This window comes from Cavia porcellus, unplaced genomic scaffold (genome assembly GCF_034190915.1).
Source record: "Cavia porcellus strain 051 isolate PalLab524CR breed Dunkin Hartley unplaced genomic scaffold, mCavPor4.1 scaffold_8, whole genome shotgun sequence".
NCBI lineage: Eukaryota > Metazoa > Chordata > Mammalia > Rodentia > Caviidae > Cavia > Cavia porcellus.
The window spans coordinates 42,317,545-42,333,322 of NW_026947491.1; the positions used below are offsets into that span (position 1 = coordinate 42,317,545).

The 15,778-nt window shown below is 41.8% G+C and overlaps 1 protein-coding gene across 1 annotated transcript; it reads left to right on the forward strand.

Moving 5' to 3' along the window:
* The first annotated feature begins 5,993 nt into the window (after window positions 1–5,993).
* Window positions 5,994–13,049, forward strand: Tmt1a (thiol methyltransferase 1A). Its single transcript, XM_003475782.5, has 2 exons — window positions 5,994–6,811; window positions 11,558–13,049. Exons 1-2 carry the CDS (start codon window positions 6,314–6,316, stop codon window positions 11,792–11,794), a joined length of 735 nt encoding a protein of 244 aa, XP_003475830.2. The 5' UTR covers window positions 5,994–6,313; the 3' UTR covers window positions 11,795–13,049.
* Window positions 13,050–15,778: the final 2,729 nt, after the last annotated feature.

Below are 15,778 nucleotides of genomic sequence, written 5' to 3' on the forward strand. Positions count from 1 at the left end.
CTAATATAACTGATAATTTTGTGTTCTCCTCTTTTGTAGAGACCCCTAAGAGGCCTCTGTCTGACTTAAAAATTGTTACTTGTATGATAAAACAGAGTAAATTTAAATGTTGGTTTTCTTTCTCCTTTTGGTTAACAGCTTTAATGACAGCTACAAGACCTTTGTTAATCCTCCTACTGGGCCTTGTGTTGTAAACAAGTTGATAAACTATGTCAAAGTTCTTAAAAGCTTATAATTATAAAGACACATACAAGGTTATAAACAGATGGTAAGGAGTCAATGATTTGACACACTGACTAAAATCAGTGGGGAATGTTGTACCCTAAGAAAATAGCTTTGTTATATGTGTATTATAGCAAACCTGTATAGGGGCTTACTAAATGTGTTTGTTTTATCCTTTTTCCCTAACTGATATGTTAAGGGACCTAATTGATCTGTTGAGCAACACTCTCCTCTGTAAAGAATTGCAAGAATCTCACCTAATTGATATGTTAACCATTGTTGCTCTCTACAAACTACAGAAGCTGTGCTAAAACAAGCTAACAAGGGTTGTTAATCACTGCTAGGAGCCTTTATTCTCCTCTAAAGAGCTAAGGAAAACTAGAATGGCAATTAATTTACATTTGTTTAAAGTAACCTGCTTGTGTGCAGAGAGATTTGCGTGTGAGTTTAACCCTTTACCCTGACCTTGACACATTACCGCCGTTTTCTGTTCTGTATGGCACCTTATTGCCTCCCTCTCCCCTCACCTATCTATCTAGGCCATAAAGAATTTGGGTTTCTGGTGACCTCCCCCCAACCCGGTGATGATCTGTCGTAAAATGAGCCTGCCCCAATTTTAAAAACTGCTTAGCTTAAACAAATTACCGGGTAATACTATGGCCCAAATCCCAATCGGTGCTTTCCTTTTGTTCTGTATGTATCAAATGAGTTAGATATCAGGTCTTCATAAAACTTAAGTTCCAGCGTCTCATAACTTGTGACCCCTTCGCACTCACTAGCGAAGACAAGCTGTCCTGAGATAATTAACTGTCCACTTTCTTCTCCAAATATTGCTGCAGACGTGCCACTCTGAGATAATGTCAGTCTGCAGGATGGAAATAATTTTTAAAAAACACCAGAAACTCCCTAGATTGTCAGAGCTAAGTGGACAGCAATACAGTTTCCAGACTCGGGTCAACAAGTTTGATGGCTCTACAGGTTTCTTTGTTTCTCTCCCCCCGCCCTTTCCTCCAGCCCCTTTTTAAAGTCCTCCCTTCAGCTTCTAGGGGACAGTCTCCAAATTGGCTCCCGGAGACTGGTCGCCAGGCCTGGAAATAAAGCCTTTGCCACTAAATTTTCGGTCTCTTGCCTCCTTGGATTTTATACCGGGGCTCAAGTTATAACAATGATCCTCTATACAAAAGACCCAAGAAGTCTATCAGAAACTCTTAGAATAACCAGTTTCACCAAATAGCAGGATACAAAATCAATGCACAAATATGAAGTAAAATTCATGTATACCAATAATGAACTCAATAACAGAGAAATTAAGAAAAACAAATACTATTCAATACACCATCAAGTAAAGTAAAATACCTAAACATTAACCTAGCCAAGGAAGTGAAAGACCTCTACAAAGAAATCACAGTACTCTGGAGGAGACAGATGAGGACGTGAGACAATGGAAAGATGTCTATGGCCCCACCACCCTGAACGTGCCCAGTCTTGTCTAATTTCAGAGGGTAAGCAAGCTGGGCCTCGTTAGTACTTGGATGTGAGGAAATGGAAAGCTGTCCTGTTCTTAGATAGGCAGACCCAATATTGTCAAAATGGCCACACTAAGCCGGGTGTGATGGCACATGCCTGTAATCCCAGCACGCAGGACACTGAGTTTGAGACCAGCCTGGCTGTACAATGAGTTCGAGCCAGCCTGAACTATACAGCAATATCCTGTCTCAAAACAAAACAAAAACAAAATGTCCATAATTCCAACACCGACACAAAGATTTAACACAATCTCGATCACAATGCTAACTGCATTCCTCATAGAACTAGAAAAAGCAATCTTAAAATGTATACACAATCAGAAGAGACCTAGATTAGGAAAAGAAATCCTGGGCAGTAAGAGCTAAGCCGGAGACATCATAGTACTTGTCATCGAGTTATACTACAAAGGGAGGACGATAAGGACAGTATGGTACTGGCAAAAAGCAGACGAGGATCAGAGGAACAGTGTAGAGGATACAAAAACACTCCCGGACACATTCTGCTATCTTATCTTTGACCAAGGGGTCAAAAACATATGCTGGAGGAAGGACAGCTTATTCAACAAAGGGTGCTGGGAAAATCGGCTATTGCGGAGGATTGAAGCCAGATCCATATCTCTTACCATGCACTAAGTTAATATCAAAATGGATCAAAGTTCTAAACATTAAAACAGAAACTTTGCACTTAGTAGAAGATAAAACAGGTAAAAACACTTGAAATCACAGGTATAGGCGAGGGCTTTCTGAACAGAACCCCAGTTGCACAAAAAGCAACAGCTAGAACAACAAATGGAATTGTATCAAATTACAAAGTTTCTGTGCAGCAAAGGAAGCAATAGAGTTGTTATGGTTGACACACTGTGTCAACTTGAGAAGTTTAACTGAGAGACCCAGCAGGGAGCCAGGATCCTTACTTTGTAAATAACCTCATGCTGTGCAAGAGGAGGGCACAGAGATTTTGTGAGCGCTACACCCACCCTGGAAGGGGGGTGAGGTGTGTGTGTGTGTGTGTGTGTGTGTGTGTGTGTGTGTGTGTATGTACAATATTGCTCTGGTTGCTGCCTTGAAATGTTGTCCCAATGTCATGTCATCCTGGAACCAGCTGATTATGGCCCTGCAAAAACTAAAATAAATAAATCTTTCCTTTCTTCATTTTGGGTGTCACATATTTTGTGCCAGCAACGAGAGAAATGTAACAGTAAGATAAGAGTGAAGAGACAAACTACAGGATGGTACAAAATTTTTGTCAGCTAATCTTTAGACAGAAGACTTCACATCTAGAATATGGAAAGAACTTTAAAAAAATTAGACAATTCAAAATAAAAGACCCAATTTAAAAAAACTAGGCAAGTGAAATGAATAGACGTTTCTCAGAAGACATATAAAAGCCCAACAAACATATGAAAATTGTTCAATATCTGACCATCAGAAAAATGCAAATTAAAACAATGCTAGGATTTCATCTTATACCAGAAAAATGGGCAATCATCAAGAAATAAAAAAATAACAAATGCCAGCATGGCCATGGTGAAAAAGGAAGCCTCCTGTATTGGTGGGAATGTAAAGTAGTACAACCTTTATGGATATCGGTAAAGAGATTTTGCAAAGAACTAAAATTAGAAGTTGCATTTTTTCCCCCAGCTATTCTCCTTCTAGGTATCTTCCCAAAAGAGCTAGAGCCATCACACTACAGTGACACATGCATAGCAATGTTTATGGCAGCATAATTCATAATAGCTAAATTGTGGGAGCAGTCTGCATGCCCGTGAACAGACAAATGGATAAAGAACAAGTGATGTCTATGCACAATGGAATACTACGTGGCTGTGAAGAAGAATAACTGAGAGACTTGCAGGAAAATGAATGCTCCTGGAAAGTATGTTAAGGAAATAAATCACACTGCAAACTTAAATACCATATGGTCTCTCTCTTAAGGCAAAGTACAAATAAAGAGCAAAATAAAGGAGAGGAGGAGGAAACAAAGAGATGGATCTTTTGCAAATGGAATGGGCCCAGGAGAGTGAGGGCAAAGGAAGGAGGAAGAGAAAAATGAAAACAGGTGTAAGGTGTGTGCTGACAGGTACCAAGTCCCACAGTGGATGTAAACATTATGTCATATACATCACAGTAAAATCCCAATAATTAAAACGGGGGAAGCAAATTTAGAGACAAAAGGATGTTAGTGGGAAAGGAAGGGAATGTTAAAGACTCAGGCTGAGTTACCCATATGCTAGAGAGGCGCTTGTGCCGCTGAGCTCTATTCCCAGCCCTTAAAGTATGCTTTTGTTTCTTTTCTGTTTGGTTTTGGGTTTTTTTGGTACCAGGAATTGAGTGCTGGACCTTGTGCTTGCCAGGCAGGCACTGTGCCACTGAGCTACATCCCTGGCCCTGTATACACACCTCATGCTCCTACTCCTTTTTAAAGACAAAGTCTTGGTATTTACTTCAAGCTGGCCTTGAACTTCAAGAAATCCTCCTGCCTCAGCCTCCCAAGTGCTGGGATTACAGGCATTGACACCACACCTGGCTATACCTATTCCTTAAGGTGGCTATAAACTTCATGTACTATACACAAGCACTATAAAATTAAATTTAAAAATAAACTTTAAAGGGATTGATAATGACATTATTTGTTGATCAGGGAATTATTGACACTGGCAGGAACTGTCTTGTAAAGAAATGACTGGATTAAAAAGGAAAAAGACAAAAAAAAAAAAAAAGAAATAATCCCTTTGGGGCTGGGGATTTAGCTCAGCGGCATAAGCGCCTGCCTTGCAAGCAGACAGTCGTAAGTTCGATCCCCGGTACCGATAAAAAGGAAAAAGACAAACAAAAAAAAAAAAAAGAGAGAGAGAGAGACAAAAGAAGTGACTGGAGCCGAGGCCAGGTGAGTGACGCATGTCTATAATACAAGCTACTCAGTGTTATAACTTGTAATTTTCCACAGATCGCTCTACGCTGAGTTCCTGTTCTGTATTCGTAGCCCCCCTCCATTTTCTGTTCTTTCTTAGCTGGGTTTATGAAGATAAGCTAACCACCAGCCTTGTACCTCCCCCATCCCTTTATTCATAGAAACATTCTGCACCTAGCCCTCAGCCCCGTTTTCTGAGACCACTGTGCTCCAGATGTCCCTTGTAAAACTCCCCGGACTCCCACCTTGTTTGATGAACCTCCACTTGTTTTGTGGTTTTTGCCAATAAAAGCTGCGCCCCCACTACGTCGGCACGCAGAGGTTGTCAGTCTCCACTGCTCCCTGGCTGCCAGCTAAGTAAAGCGCTTCTTTTTCTTCAAAGACATCTTCCTCGTTCCGAGCAACATTTGGGGATCTCATTTCCAGGCTGGAACACTCAGGAGGTTGAGGTAAGAGGATAACAATTCAAGGCCAGTGTGATTACTTAGACCATCTCAAAGTAAAAAATAAATTAAAAAGGCTGCGGGGGGGGGGTGTGGGGGGGGGAGCTGTAGCTCAGGGATACAGTGTTTGTTTAGCATGCAAAAGGCCCTGGGATTTGATCCCTAGAACCACAAGAAAAAAAAAGTGGTGGGAGGCAATCAACAGAACATCCGCAAAGTATGTGTAGGGTGACACAAGCAATGAAATGGTCCCTCCATCCATCACCTGGCTCGCTTGCTTGCTTATTTATTTATTTATTTGTGGGCATCAAGAATCCACGCAGGCCAGGCAAATACTGCACTGCTGAGCCCTACTTACCACCCAGTTTTAAAAAATAAATGTTACTCTTGTTTTGAATTTTTTTGTGTGTTCCCTACTCTAAAATGTAGTTTTTCTTGTTACAAATGGATACTTGCAACTATTTTCTGAATCCTCAGACCTCCCAAATGTGAATATTCTGAGAATTATATATATATTTTTTGAGGCTGAGGGTCTCCCTACTTAGTCCAGGCTGGCTTCAAACTCGAAGCAATCCTGCCTCAGCCTCCCAAATGCTAGGAATACAGGTGTGTGCTACCCCCCTGGCAGGACTGTATTCTGAATCAGTTGAGTAATGCAGTACTCAAACACAATTTAAAGTCAAGACTTGCTCTTTAAAGACGGCAGCCCAACCGGCGATTCAACAGTAAGCTGGCTGCTGAGTTACCATCCAAGCCTCAGCCCAGAGTGGAAGAGAAGGAATTCTAGTTGACTATGGCTAGGAAAGCACGTCATTTCCTTTCTTTTTTAAAAACAGGGTTGGTGGAGGTGGGGTGCGGGGGGCGGGGGTGGGTGTGGCGATAAAGGAGCTCTGGCGTCCTGCCCCAGCCGGGCTCCACAAACACACTGTTTCCTTAGAAAGGATCGGAGGAAACTCCAGCTGGAAAAAGGGAGAGCAAAGGAAGCAGATCCCTGCAAGGCTGTAACCAACCTCCGTCCCAGGGGGAGCCGGACGGGTCGTCTCAGGAGCACAGCACGCGCAGCCTTTGGCCCCGGACGGCAGCCTCCTGCCCAGGCCAGCTCTGCGGTCCCCGCGGCTGACTGGCTCCCAGCGCGCCCGGCCGGCCGGGGCAGCGGCTTCCTGGACGAAGGCGGCAGGCTCCAGCTGTGCCTGTTTTCTCTCGCTCAGAAGATGGCGTTTGCTATCTTTGTCCTCCAGCTGGTCATCTACATCCTGTTATTTCCCCTGTACCTGCTGAATTTTCTGGGTTTATGGAACAGGATTTGCAAAAAATGGTTTCCCGTCTTCTTGTCAAAGTTCACAGTGACATACAACCAACAGATGGCCAGCAAGAAGCGGGAGCTCTTCGGCAACCTGCAGGAGTTTGCAGGCCCCTCGGGGACGCTGTCCCTGCTGGAGCTGGGCTGTGGCACCGGGGCCAACTTCAAGTTCTACCCGCCTGAGTGCAGGGTGACCTGCATGGACCCCAACCCCAACTTTGAGAAGTATTTGGTCAAGAGCATCGCTGAGAATCGACACCTCCAGTATGAACGCTTTGTGGTGGGTGTCGGTGAGGACATGCGCCAGGTGGCCGATGGCTCCATGGACGCCGTGGTCTGCACGCTTGTGCTGTGCTCCGTGAAGAGCCAGGAGCAGATCCTCCGCGAAGTGCGCAGAGTGCTGCGGCCGGTGAGTGGAGGGACCCCAGGGGTCAGTGCAGCCTTGTCCCACCGGGGCTGCCAGCTGCAGCGAGAGGCTGACGCTAATCGTGGGACTCCTAGAGAAGACACTGTTGAATTAAACCTTCAGAGGGAGAATCTGTAAAGGGAAGAATTGACACATCTGCAGACTAAAATGTCCCAGACATAAAGTTTAAGTACAAAAACAAACTTGGAAAAACTATTTCTCAGGGATGCTAAAGTGAAGGATTAATCTCTTTCATGTCAAATGACTTTACAGCTGAAAGCCGCTGGTGCCTGGCTGTAATTCTAGCACTCTGGGAGGCTCAGGCAAGAAAGCAAAGTTCAAGCCCCGCGTGAGCGAGACTCAGGCTCAAAAATGTGTTGTGGGGGAAGGGGACTGACTGGGGTGCAGCTTAGTGGGAAGGCCCTGGGTTCAATCACCAGTACTAAAAGAAAAAAAAGACATTACAAATTAATAAGGTCAGTAGTTTTTTAATCAGCAAGAAAAACAAAAGAGGAAGAGGTATGAGTAACAAATACAAATTAAAAGAGCCAGTCGTATGATTAAAATGCTCAGAATTAAAGAACTGACTAAAGTAAGCACCATTTGGCTACTGTTATTGCCAGAGACTTGAACTCACGACCTTGCGCTTGCCAGGCAGGTACTTATGCCACTGAGCTAAATCCCATGCCCACCAGAGACTTGTGGAGTCAACATGATACTGAGGTGGGTTTGGGAAACTGGACACTTTCATGCACACTGGTGGGAAGCCTTTGAAGAGTCATTTCACAGTATCCAAACTGAGGATTCCAGTAGGGCTGTATTACACAGTTCAGAAACACAGAACTTGTCCATACACGAGGAGATTCACTACCACAATAGAAAATATTAAACAGCACAAACTGGGAATCACTAGTGCGCCCATCAGTGGGAGAATGTTTAGGCAGACAGTCACAGAGCATAGAGCAATAAGTACTAGTTCCCTATCTGAAAGAACAAGCGTGGTCCCTGTCACTAGGAAAAAATGCCTGAGAGAATGCAGATAACAAAAGCAATCAAAATACAGGATATAGAGCAAAAGACCCACTGCATGAAAGGAAAAAGGATCTGCATGCCTGCACATGTTCTTACAAAAGAAATATATACAGTAGCTACCTTTGAATGACACCAGATGCAGAGTAGAATAATTTTTCTTTTTGTATCCTTTTGTAAAGCCTGAAATTCTTCATTCTTGTAATTTTCACATTAGCTTTTATTAAAAAAAACTATATCAAAATTGTTTTATTTTGAAGGAAGCTGAATAAAGGACGGATATCTTCACATTTTAGTTTACTGTTCTAAGGGAAAGGGATTTTTCTGTAATCTCCAGTTTTCTTATTTTATTGGTATATTTCAGGTATACATAATGGTATCAGGGAGTTTGTACCTCTATGTGATATATTTTGCTGCTGCTTTTTTTCCCCCCCTCATTCCCCTTTCTGCTCCTCTCCTCATTTTTTTTTTTTTTTTTTTTTTGGTACCAGGAATTGAACCCAGGATCTTGTACTTGCCAGGCAGGTGCTTATGCCGCTGAGCTTTATCTGTGGCTCTTCCTCACTTATTTACAAAAGATTTGTTTTCATTTTTAAAAATTCCTTCTCCTCCCTCCAGTTTTATTTTTAAATAGAAGTTTCTCAATAAGAAAAAAGGACCTGAAAATAGGTTTAGAGGCATAATGTAACCCTACCTCTGGGCCAAGAATAAGCTAATATCCATCAGTGAATAAGAAGGGATTCTCATGCTTGAATGCTGAGCTTTTTGTCCTAAACCTGAGAACTCACTGGCACACTAGTCAATGTTTTGCTTAAGTGATCTCACAAAATCCCTGCAAGCCAGGTCCATTTTATAGCACTGATAATACATTTAATTCTTAAAAGGATCATATTCTGGGCAATCTTCCTCACTCCTATAAACCACCCATTCTCTACTGCGTGGAAACCGGAGCATTATTACATAACCTTCACAGTCATTCTTTAAAGCAGATATTATCTTCATGTAGGGACAAGAAAACAAACACAAGTAAGAAACTTGCTAAAGTTACACAGCTCGTGAGTCTGACTTTCAAATGAAAACATTCCCACTGCTGCACCAGGGTGCTTTCCCTGGAGCTCTGTCTCTCCGATGTCACCATTTCCACCACCTCTTCCTCTCCTAGCCCCTAGACAGGGAGCTTCTTGGCTCTCATTTTTCTTATCTACATTTCCAGGCAAGTGTATATGCTTGGACCTGTCAGTGTTTTCAACTACTGCATAGACACAGCATCCAAATTTACATGTTAACCTCAGATCTCTTCTGACCCCACACCTGTCAGTCTCCTAGATGACTCCAGGCATCTCTAGTTTCATATATTAAACCTGGAGGGCAAAACCAATCTATCCAAACCTCTCCCTCCTCCTTTATCACCTCTTTCCCATATACTAACAATCTTTTAACATTTTCCTTTGAATCACGAAATTCCAAGTTTTCTATTCCCAAATTCAGAGTCTTATTATAATTTACCCACATAATCTGGGGACACTCCATCACCAGACTTTGAAACCTGTACTAAATGCCCTGCATCTGTCAAGGGAAGGCTGGGAAAGGGGCTGAGATGATGTGACAGCCCCCTCAGTCTTAAAAGTTAACAACCAAATTCTTTAGCCCCCTGCAGAGGTAGGTAGGTTAAAAACTTCTGAAGGCCTCTCGGTAAGGTAATATGTGATGGTTTCTGTGGTCTTGTACTTGGCTCACACAGACTATCCAGGATGGAAGTAGCAGGCATTCATTCCCACCGGGAATTTACACTTAGCTTCATGGTTGAATAAAATACCCAATGACAAAAATCTTACCATGAACTCAATGCTTTTAGATAAATCAACATTTATTATCACATACTTATTCAAGAAAATGGTACAAAAGTATAAAACACAGCTATTTGGCCAATGAATTGCTTCCAGCTCTCCTGCTAGAAATCTATGGTGCTCCTACAGGTTTGTGAGGCAATGCCTGACGACAGTCTGCAGGCTAAAGTTTTTAGAAAAGCTAAAAGTAGGGGCCAGGGATTTAGCTCAGCAGGCACAAGCACCTGGCAAGCATGAGGTCATGAGTTCGATCCCCAGTACCAATAAATAAATTAATAAATAAATAAAATAAAAAGTTTAAAGTAGGAGTAACAACAGCAAAAAGTAGTTAAAAGACAACAGAAAACTGGGAAAGGATTTGTAGTATAGTCTTAAAATAAAATCAGTAAGGAAAAAAGTCACTACATGTAAGAAAAAAATAACAAAACATATCAACACACAGAATCAGGGAAGAAGAAATCCCAGTAACCAATAAACTTCACCTAACTGTTTTATACTTAATTAAGAATATTAAAGCTGGGTGTGGTGGTGCATGCCTGGAATCCTAGCACTTGGAGGCTGAGGCAGGAGGATCTCAACCCAGGCAATTTATAGACTAAGAAAGACCTTGCCTCAGAATTTAAAAAAAAGAAAAAACAAGCTGGGTAGGAGGTTAGTGAGAAGGCCTTGTGGATCTGATCCTTAGTAACAAATAAATAAATACATAGATTTTTCAAAAACAAATTATCACCTTGTCCATCAAATTGACAAATAATTTCTTCAAGTGACGAGTGACCAGTTATGGACATGCACAGTTACATCTATTCCCAGCTTGAATGTAAATGTGATGCAACAATAATTTGAAAATTTATACCAATGACTTTAAACAAGCACCTACCACTGGCTCAGCAGTTCTATTTTTTAAAATTTGAATTACTTGTTGGACAGTAACCAGAGACAGTTATCAAGATGGCTATAATTTGCTAGAATATTCACTATAAAAGTATTTACAGTGTGAAAAATCAGAAATGAAAATGGTTAAATAAGTGATGGCACCTTTAGCAGTATCACATATTGTATAAAAGGTTTTTAAATTATATTTTAGATATAAATTTTAAGGCAATACACAAAATTTAAGGCAAATACACCAATTCAGATGCACAATAAATCTTGACAATTCTCTCTAGGTGATAGAGCTCTTCATTCTTCTTAAAATTTTCTGTATTTTCTGAACATTCTAAAATGTGTCTGTAAACACGTATGTTGCTGAGGTCCTTCTGCCAGTCTGTGGAGATCGCTTAGGCTCAAAGCCTGCTTCTAACACCTGCTAGGTATGCCACTCTGGGCAAGTTACTCATTTTCGTTATGACCAGTGATGATACTAATAACTTGGCCAATAGTATTGAGAAGATTAAGTCAGTTATTAAGCATTAAGGATAATAGCTGGCATGCAGTGAGTGCTTTAAATTTTAGCTATTGTAGCTAGGCGTGGTGTTGCAAGCCTGTAATCACAGCACTTGGGAAGCTGAGGCAGGAGAATTGCGGTGAGTTTAAGGCCAGTCAAGGATACATAGTAAATTCAAGACCAGTCTGCACAGAGCAAGACCCAGTCTACTAACAAACAAACAAACAAACAAACAAACAATTTTAGCCATTATGGATTACTCTTCTTACTAGAAAATACATGTTAATTGCTTTAGGTTGTCAGCTCTGCATAATATTTGATAGAAATTGGAACTACTGACTCAAACAGTATCTTACCAAATTTTACTTTATCTGTGTCCTCTCAGAAAGTTGGTCTCTGGGACTCCTGAAATCTGAAGCTTTAGCCATCTCATCAATCTGTTTTCTGCAAGCCCAAATCCTTAAAAGCTTTTCTTTCTTTCTTTCTCAGGGAGGGGCTTTCTATTTCATGGAGCACGTGGCAGCAGAGCAGTCCACATGGAATTACTTCTGGCAACAGGTCTTGGATCCTACCTGGCACCTTGTGTTTGACGGCTGCAGCCTGACCAGGGAGAGCTGGAAGGCCCTGGAGCAGGCTGGCTTCTCTAAGCTGAGGCTGCAGCACCTGCAGGCCCCACTGTCCTGGGTGCTGGTGCGTCCTCACATCTATGGATTTGCCGTAAAATAGCGCGGGAACCAGTGGAGAAGTGCTGCAGCTTTATGGTCACCATAGTAACTTGGAAAAGGGAGACTCTTGTTTTTAGGCAGAGTTAAATCCACCCCCAAAAGTTTCTGTTATAGTGTATTTAGCCATCTTCTTTCATCTCCCAAAGAATCAAAGCCAAACCAAAATAAATACACAAATAACAACGAAACTTTTGAAATCTCCCGTCAAAGGAGAAAATGGACCTCTGTAATTGAAGTCCACCATTATCTCCAAAGCTTACTTCATTTAGTGACTTGGAAATTTTTTTCCAATTATCTTATTTAAATTGTTACCCATCAGATCTAAATCTCACCATGTCTTTTAGAACATGGTACTACAAAGCAGTCAAATAATTTCAAAATAGACTTTTAAAAGGGAGCAGGGCGGGCTGGGGATTTAGCTCAGTGGCATAAGCGCCTGCCTTGCAAGCAGGCAGTCGTGGGTTTGATCCCCGGTACCGATAAAAAAGGGAAAAGACAAAAATAAATAAATAAATAAGGGAGCAGGGGGAAAAAACCTTAATAATTCACAAGCTGAACAAAGAAATACAAGCTAATTGAAAGTTCAAGTTCAAATAGCACCAGTTTCCTGAAAAAAATCCAAACCTGTTTGTTATTCTCAGTGTTGCTGGTTTGGTTTGCAGAATTACTGTGCTCACCTGCCACACGCAGTGCCGCCCAGCGTGTTTTCCATTCCAGGGCTCTCCAGTTTGTTTGCCTGCATTCCAGCCCTTAATACTTAAGATGAAGACTATATTGACACACACTGATATAACCATAGAACTATTTGAGGAAGTTAAGGTTCACTTATTATCTAGCACATACTTTACTGAATTATAATAGGTTGCAGGAGAGGAAAGAGGCCGTTGTAATTACGAAAAGCTTGTGTAATTAGGTATATGATCTGAGAATCCTTTGAAAAATCAGTCAATCCATAAATCCGTAGACGAGGTGGCAAGTATACTTTGGATTATTCATATCAAACTCTACTCTTGTCCCAAGATGATTTCTCTGTTCTTTACAATTATGAAAACCGTAAAAATCACCACGAGTGCTTTTGAAAAGTGACAGGTTGTTCAGAGGATTTAATAAGATCTTCACCAATAGTTTGCCTGTAGTTTAACAAATACAGTATATGTTCTGAGATTATTTTGCAAAAGTACTATTTTAAATGTCAAGTCAATAATATACTCACATTCATTTTAGGAATGGAAATAAATGAAATAGTTTATATCTTTTCCAGCTTGGTTTCATTTCTTAAAATGTCTAGGGAGGCCATGTCTTCATTTTTAAAAATTAAGCTAAACTTGGGGCTGGGGATTTAGCTTAGGGGCTGGGGAGTTAGCTCAGGGGCTGGGGAGTTAGCTCAGCAGCATAAGCACCTGCCTTGTAAGCAGGCGGTTGTGAGTTCAATCCCCGGTATTGATAAAAATGAAAAAGACAAAAAAAAAAAAATTAAGCTAAACTTACAGATTTTTTTTTTTCTCTACAGCTAGGTAAGCATAAATACAGCTAAGTATATTTTAGAAAAAGCAATATTGGAAGGATCATGATGGGTTTCAAAAGTGTAAGTGCAAAGTTCTCATTTGTGCAGAATACAAAGCAAGAAGATAGGAAGCTCTCTGTTCTACCTCTTGGTACAGTGAGGGCAGGTCCCTACCTAAGGTCTCCTGAGCTCTGGACCACGAGTCTCCTTTCTCTGTGGTCTCCTACAAGTAGGAAATGCCTTCATCTACCCACTGCACTAGTGGGAAGGTGGAGCCACTGAGAGACATGAAGGGCCTCAATGTACCTGGTGAAAGTTATCACACTGAAAGGTACTACCAAAGTACTAGGCGCATTCTTGCTAATTTTCTCTTCTCTAAGTGATGCGGCAAATTTTGCCTTGACTTTTGATTAGAAGAAACTGAGGGAGAGAGCTATTAATAAAGGAAGTTTCTTACAATTATTCCACAAACAAGTTTTAGAAACCCTGAGACTCTAAGCCACAAAACCTGCTTTGGTAAGCATCGCTGCCATATAATCTTCTAACTGTGTCCACTCCTAGGCCCTTATTTTTAACACAACTTGGTTACCTGAAGAGCCCCATGACTAAAAACAGTATAACAAAGCGGAACGGGGGTGAGAAAATATGTCCATCGCCTTTCATATCCTGTGCTGGTCACAGTTCCACTGATTATAGGCGCACCTTCAGCAGGGCGCAGGAACTTTTATCAGGAGCCAGATCTTTAGGTCATCTCTGCGTTGCTTCTTTGCCCTATTAGGTTAACAAGTTGGCAAACAGTGCAGTCTTCGTGTTTCCCGGGCCTAAGGCTAGTTGTGCTTTCACAAAAACTCCAGCTAAAGGCCTGTAAGCATAAACTGGTCCCAACTGACAATACTAAGTCACAGGATGGTAGGGATAGATTATGCTGCTTGGCTGACTATAGGTCAGAGCGTCTTCCCCGGGCCGAGCACATGGACTGAGAAAGGAAGGGTGTATCTTGTTGGTGGTTTTTTGTTTTCTTTTTAAACAGGGTCTCGCTATGTAGTCCAGGCTGGCCTCAAACTGGTGGTAATCCTCCTGCCTCAGCTTCCCAAGTGCTAGGATTACAGGTGTGTGCCACTATGCCAGGCTCTCACCTTCCTAATGATAACAAGGCCTGTGATGGATGAGAGTTTGGAGTAGATGCTGAGAAGGCACACAACAATGCCAATCATTAGCCCATTGATGGATTTTGAACAAATCTCTGTGATGGCAGATAACATAATACAGTTCCGTGATGGGTGGTTTTTCAGTGGGACAACTGCAGGTCACAAGAAAAATAAAATGAAACACTGGCTCTGACATTAAAGTGACCTAGATCGAGTCTTTGCTGTAGTTTTGAGAAACTACACTGTTAAAGTACACTGTTGTGGCATATGGAGTTAAAATTACTCACACACCCCCCACCCCCAGGGGTAAGACTCCTTTGCCCTTATGCTGTTACTCCAAATGAGATGGAAGTCTCATACCAGCACTGCTAAGCCAACCCTTGACTTACTCCCTGCTTAGCCGAATGTCTGCCCATTTTCAGTTCACTACTCTGTCCAGTTCAGCGTAAGTCAATGGATGCTAACCGCTTTTTGGGTCTCTATTTCTTGTTTGTGGGATCCCCTTACATTATGCTTTTCTTTTCTAATGTATGTTGATTTAATTCTCTGACTGAATCATGACCCTCAGAGGATGGAGGTAGAATTTTTCAGTGTCTGCAGTCATTTGTTGGCTCTGACCTTGGGCAAATTACTTCTCTAACTTCAGATTTCCATATCTGTAAGTGGGGATAACGTCTGTCTAGGGTTACAGTGAGAAGTAATGAAGTGGGGTAACCTGGCACGTAATACATTTGGACTCTCTTCAACAATTTTTTTCTTTCTGTGGTAGTTGGGGTTGAGCCTGAGCCCTTAAGCCTTGTATATGCTAATCAGCTGCTCTACTCTGAGCTGCACGCTGAGCCGTGGCTCTATCACCCTCACTTTTTATTTAACTGACACACACTGTCTACTGGACACTTACTATGTAGTCTGCTCTTAGTACTGAGAAGAGCTCCGAATAAGGTACACATGGTCCCTGCATTCACAAGGTAAATGTGATGTAATCTCTGAGGAAAAAGGACAGGCTGCCAGGATGGTCTACACCCACCTACCTGGGAGAAGGAGATGTGAGGCTTCCCTGTGGAGGGGACCTTTGAGTTAAGTTCCAAGGGGTGACTAAGCAGTATTTCAGACTAACAGAATGGCGTATGCCCTGGCTGAATAAAAGAGGAAGCTGTCCAAGAAACTAAAAGCAAGCAAGCAGAGCTGGGCATTGGAGTGTGGGGGGTGGGTTCTGGGTGGCTTCTATTTCCATCAGCTTCTACTTAAGTTTTGGGCCCATAAGCTCAACACATATTTTAATGGATAACCAAAAAACAAACAAAACCACAGGAAAATTTCTTGTATTTATAGC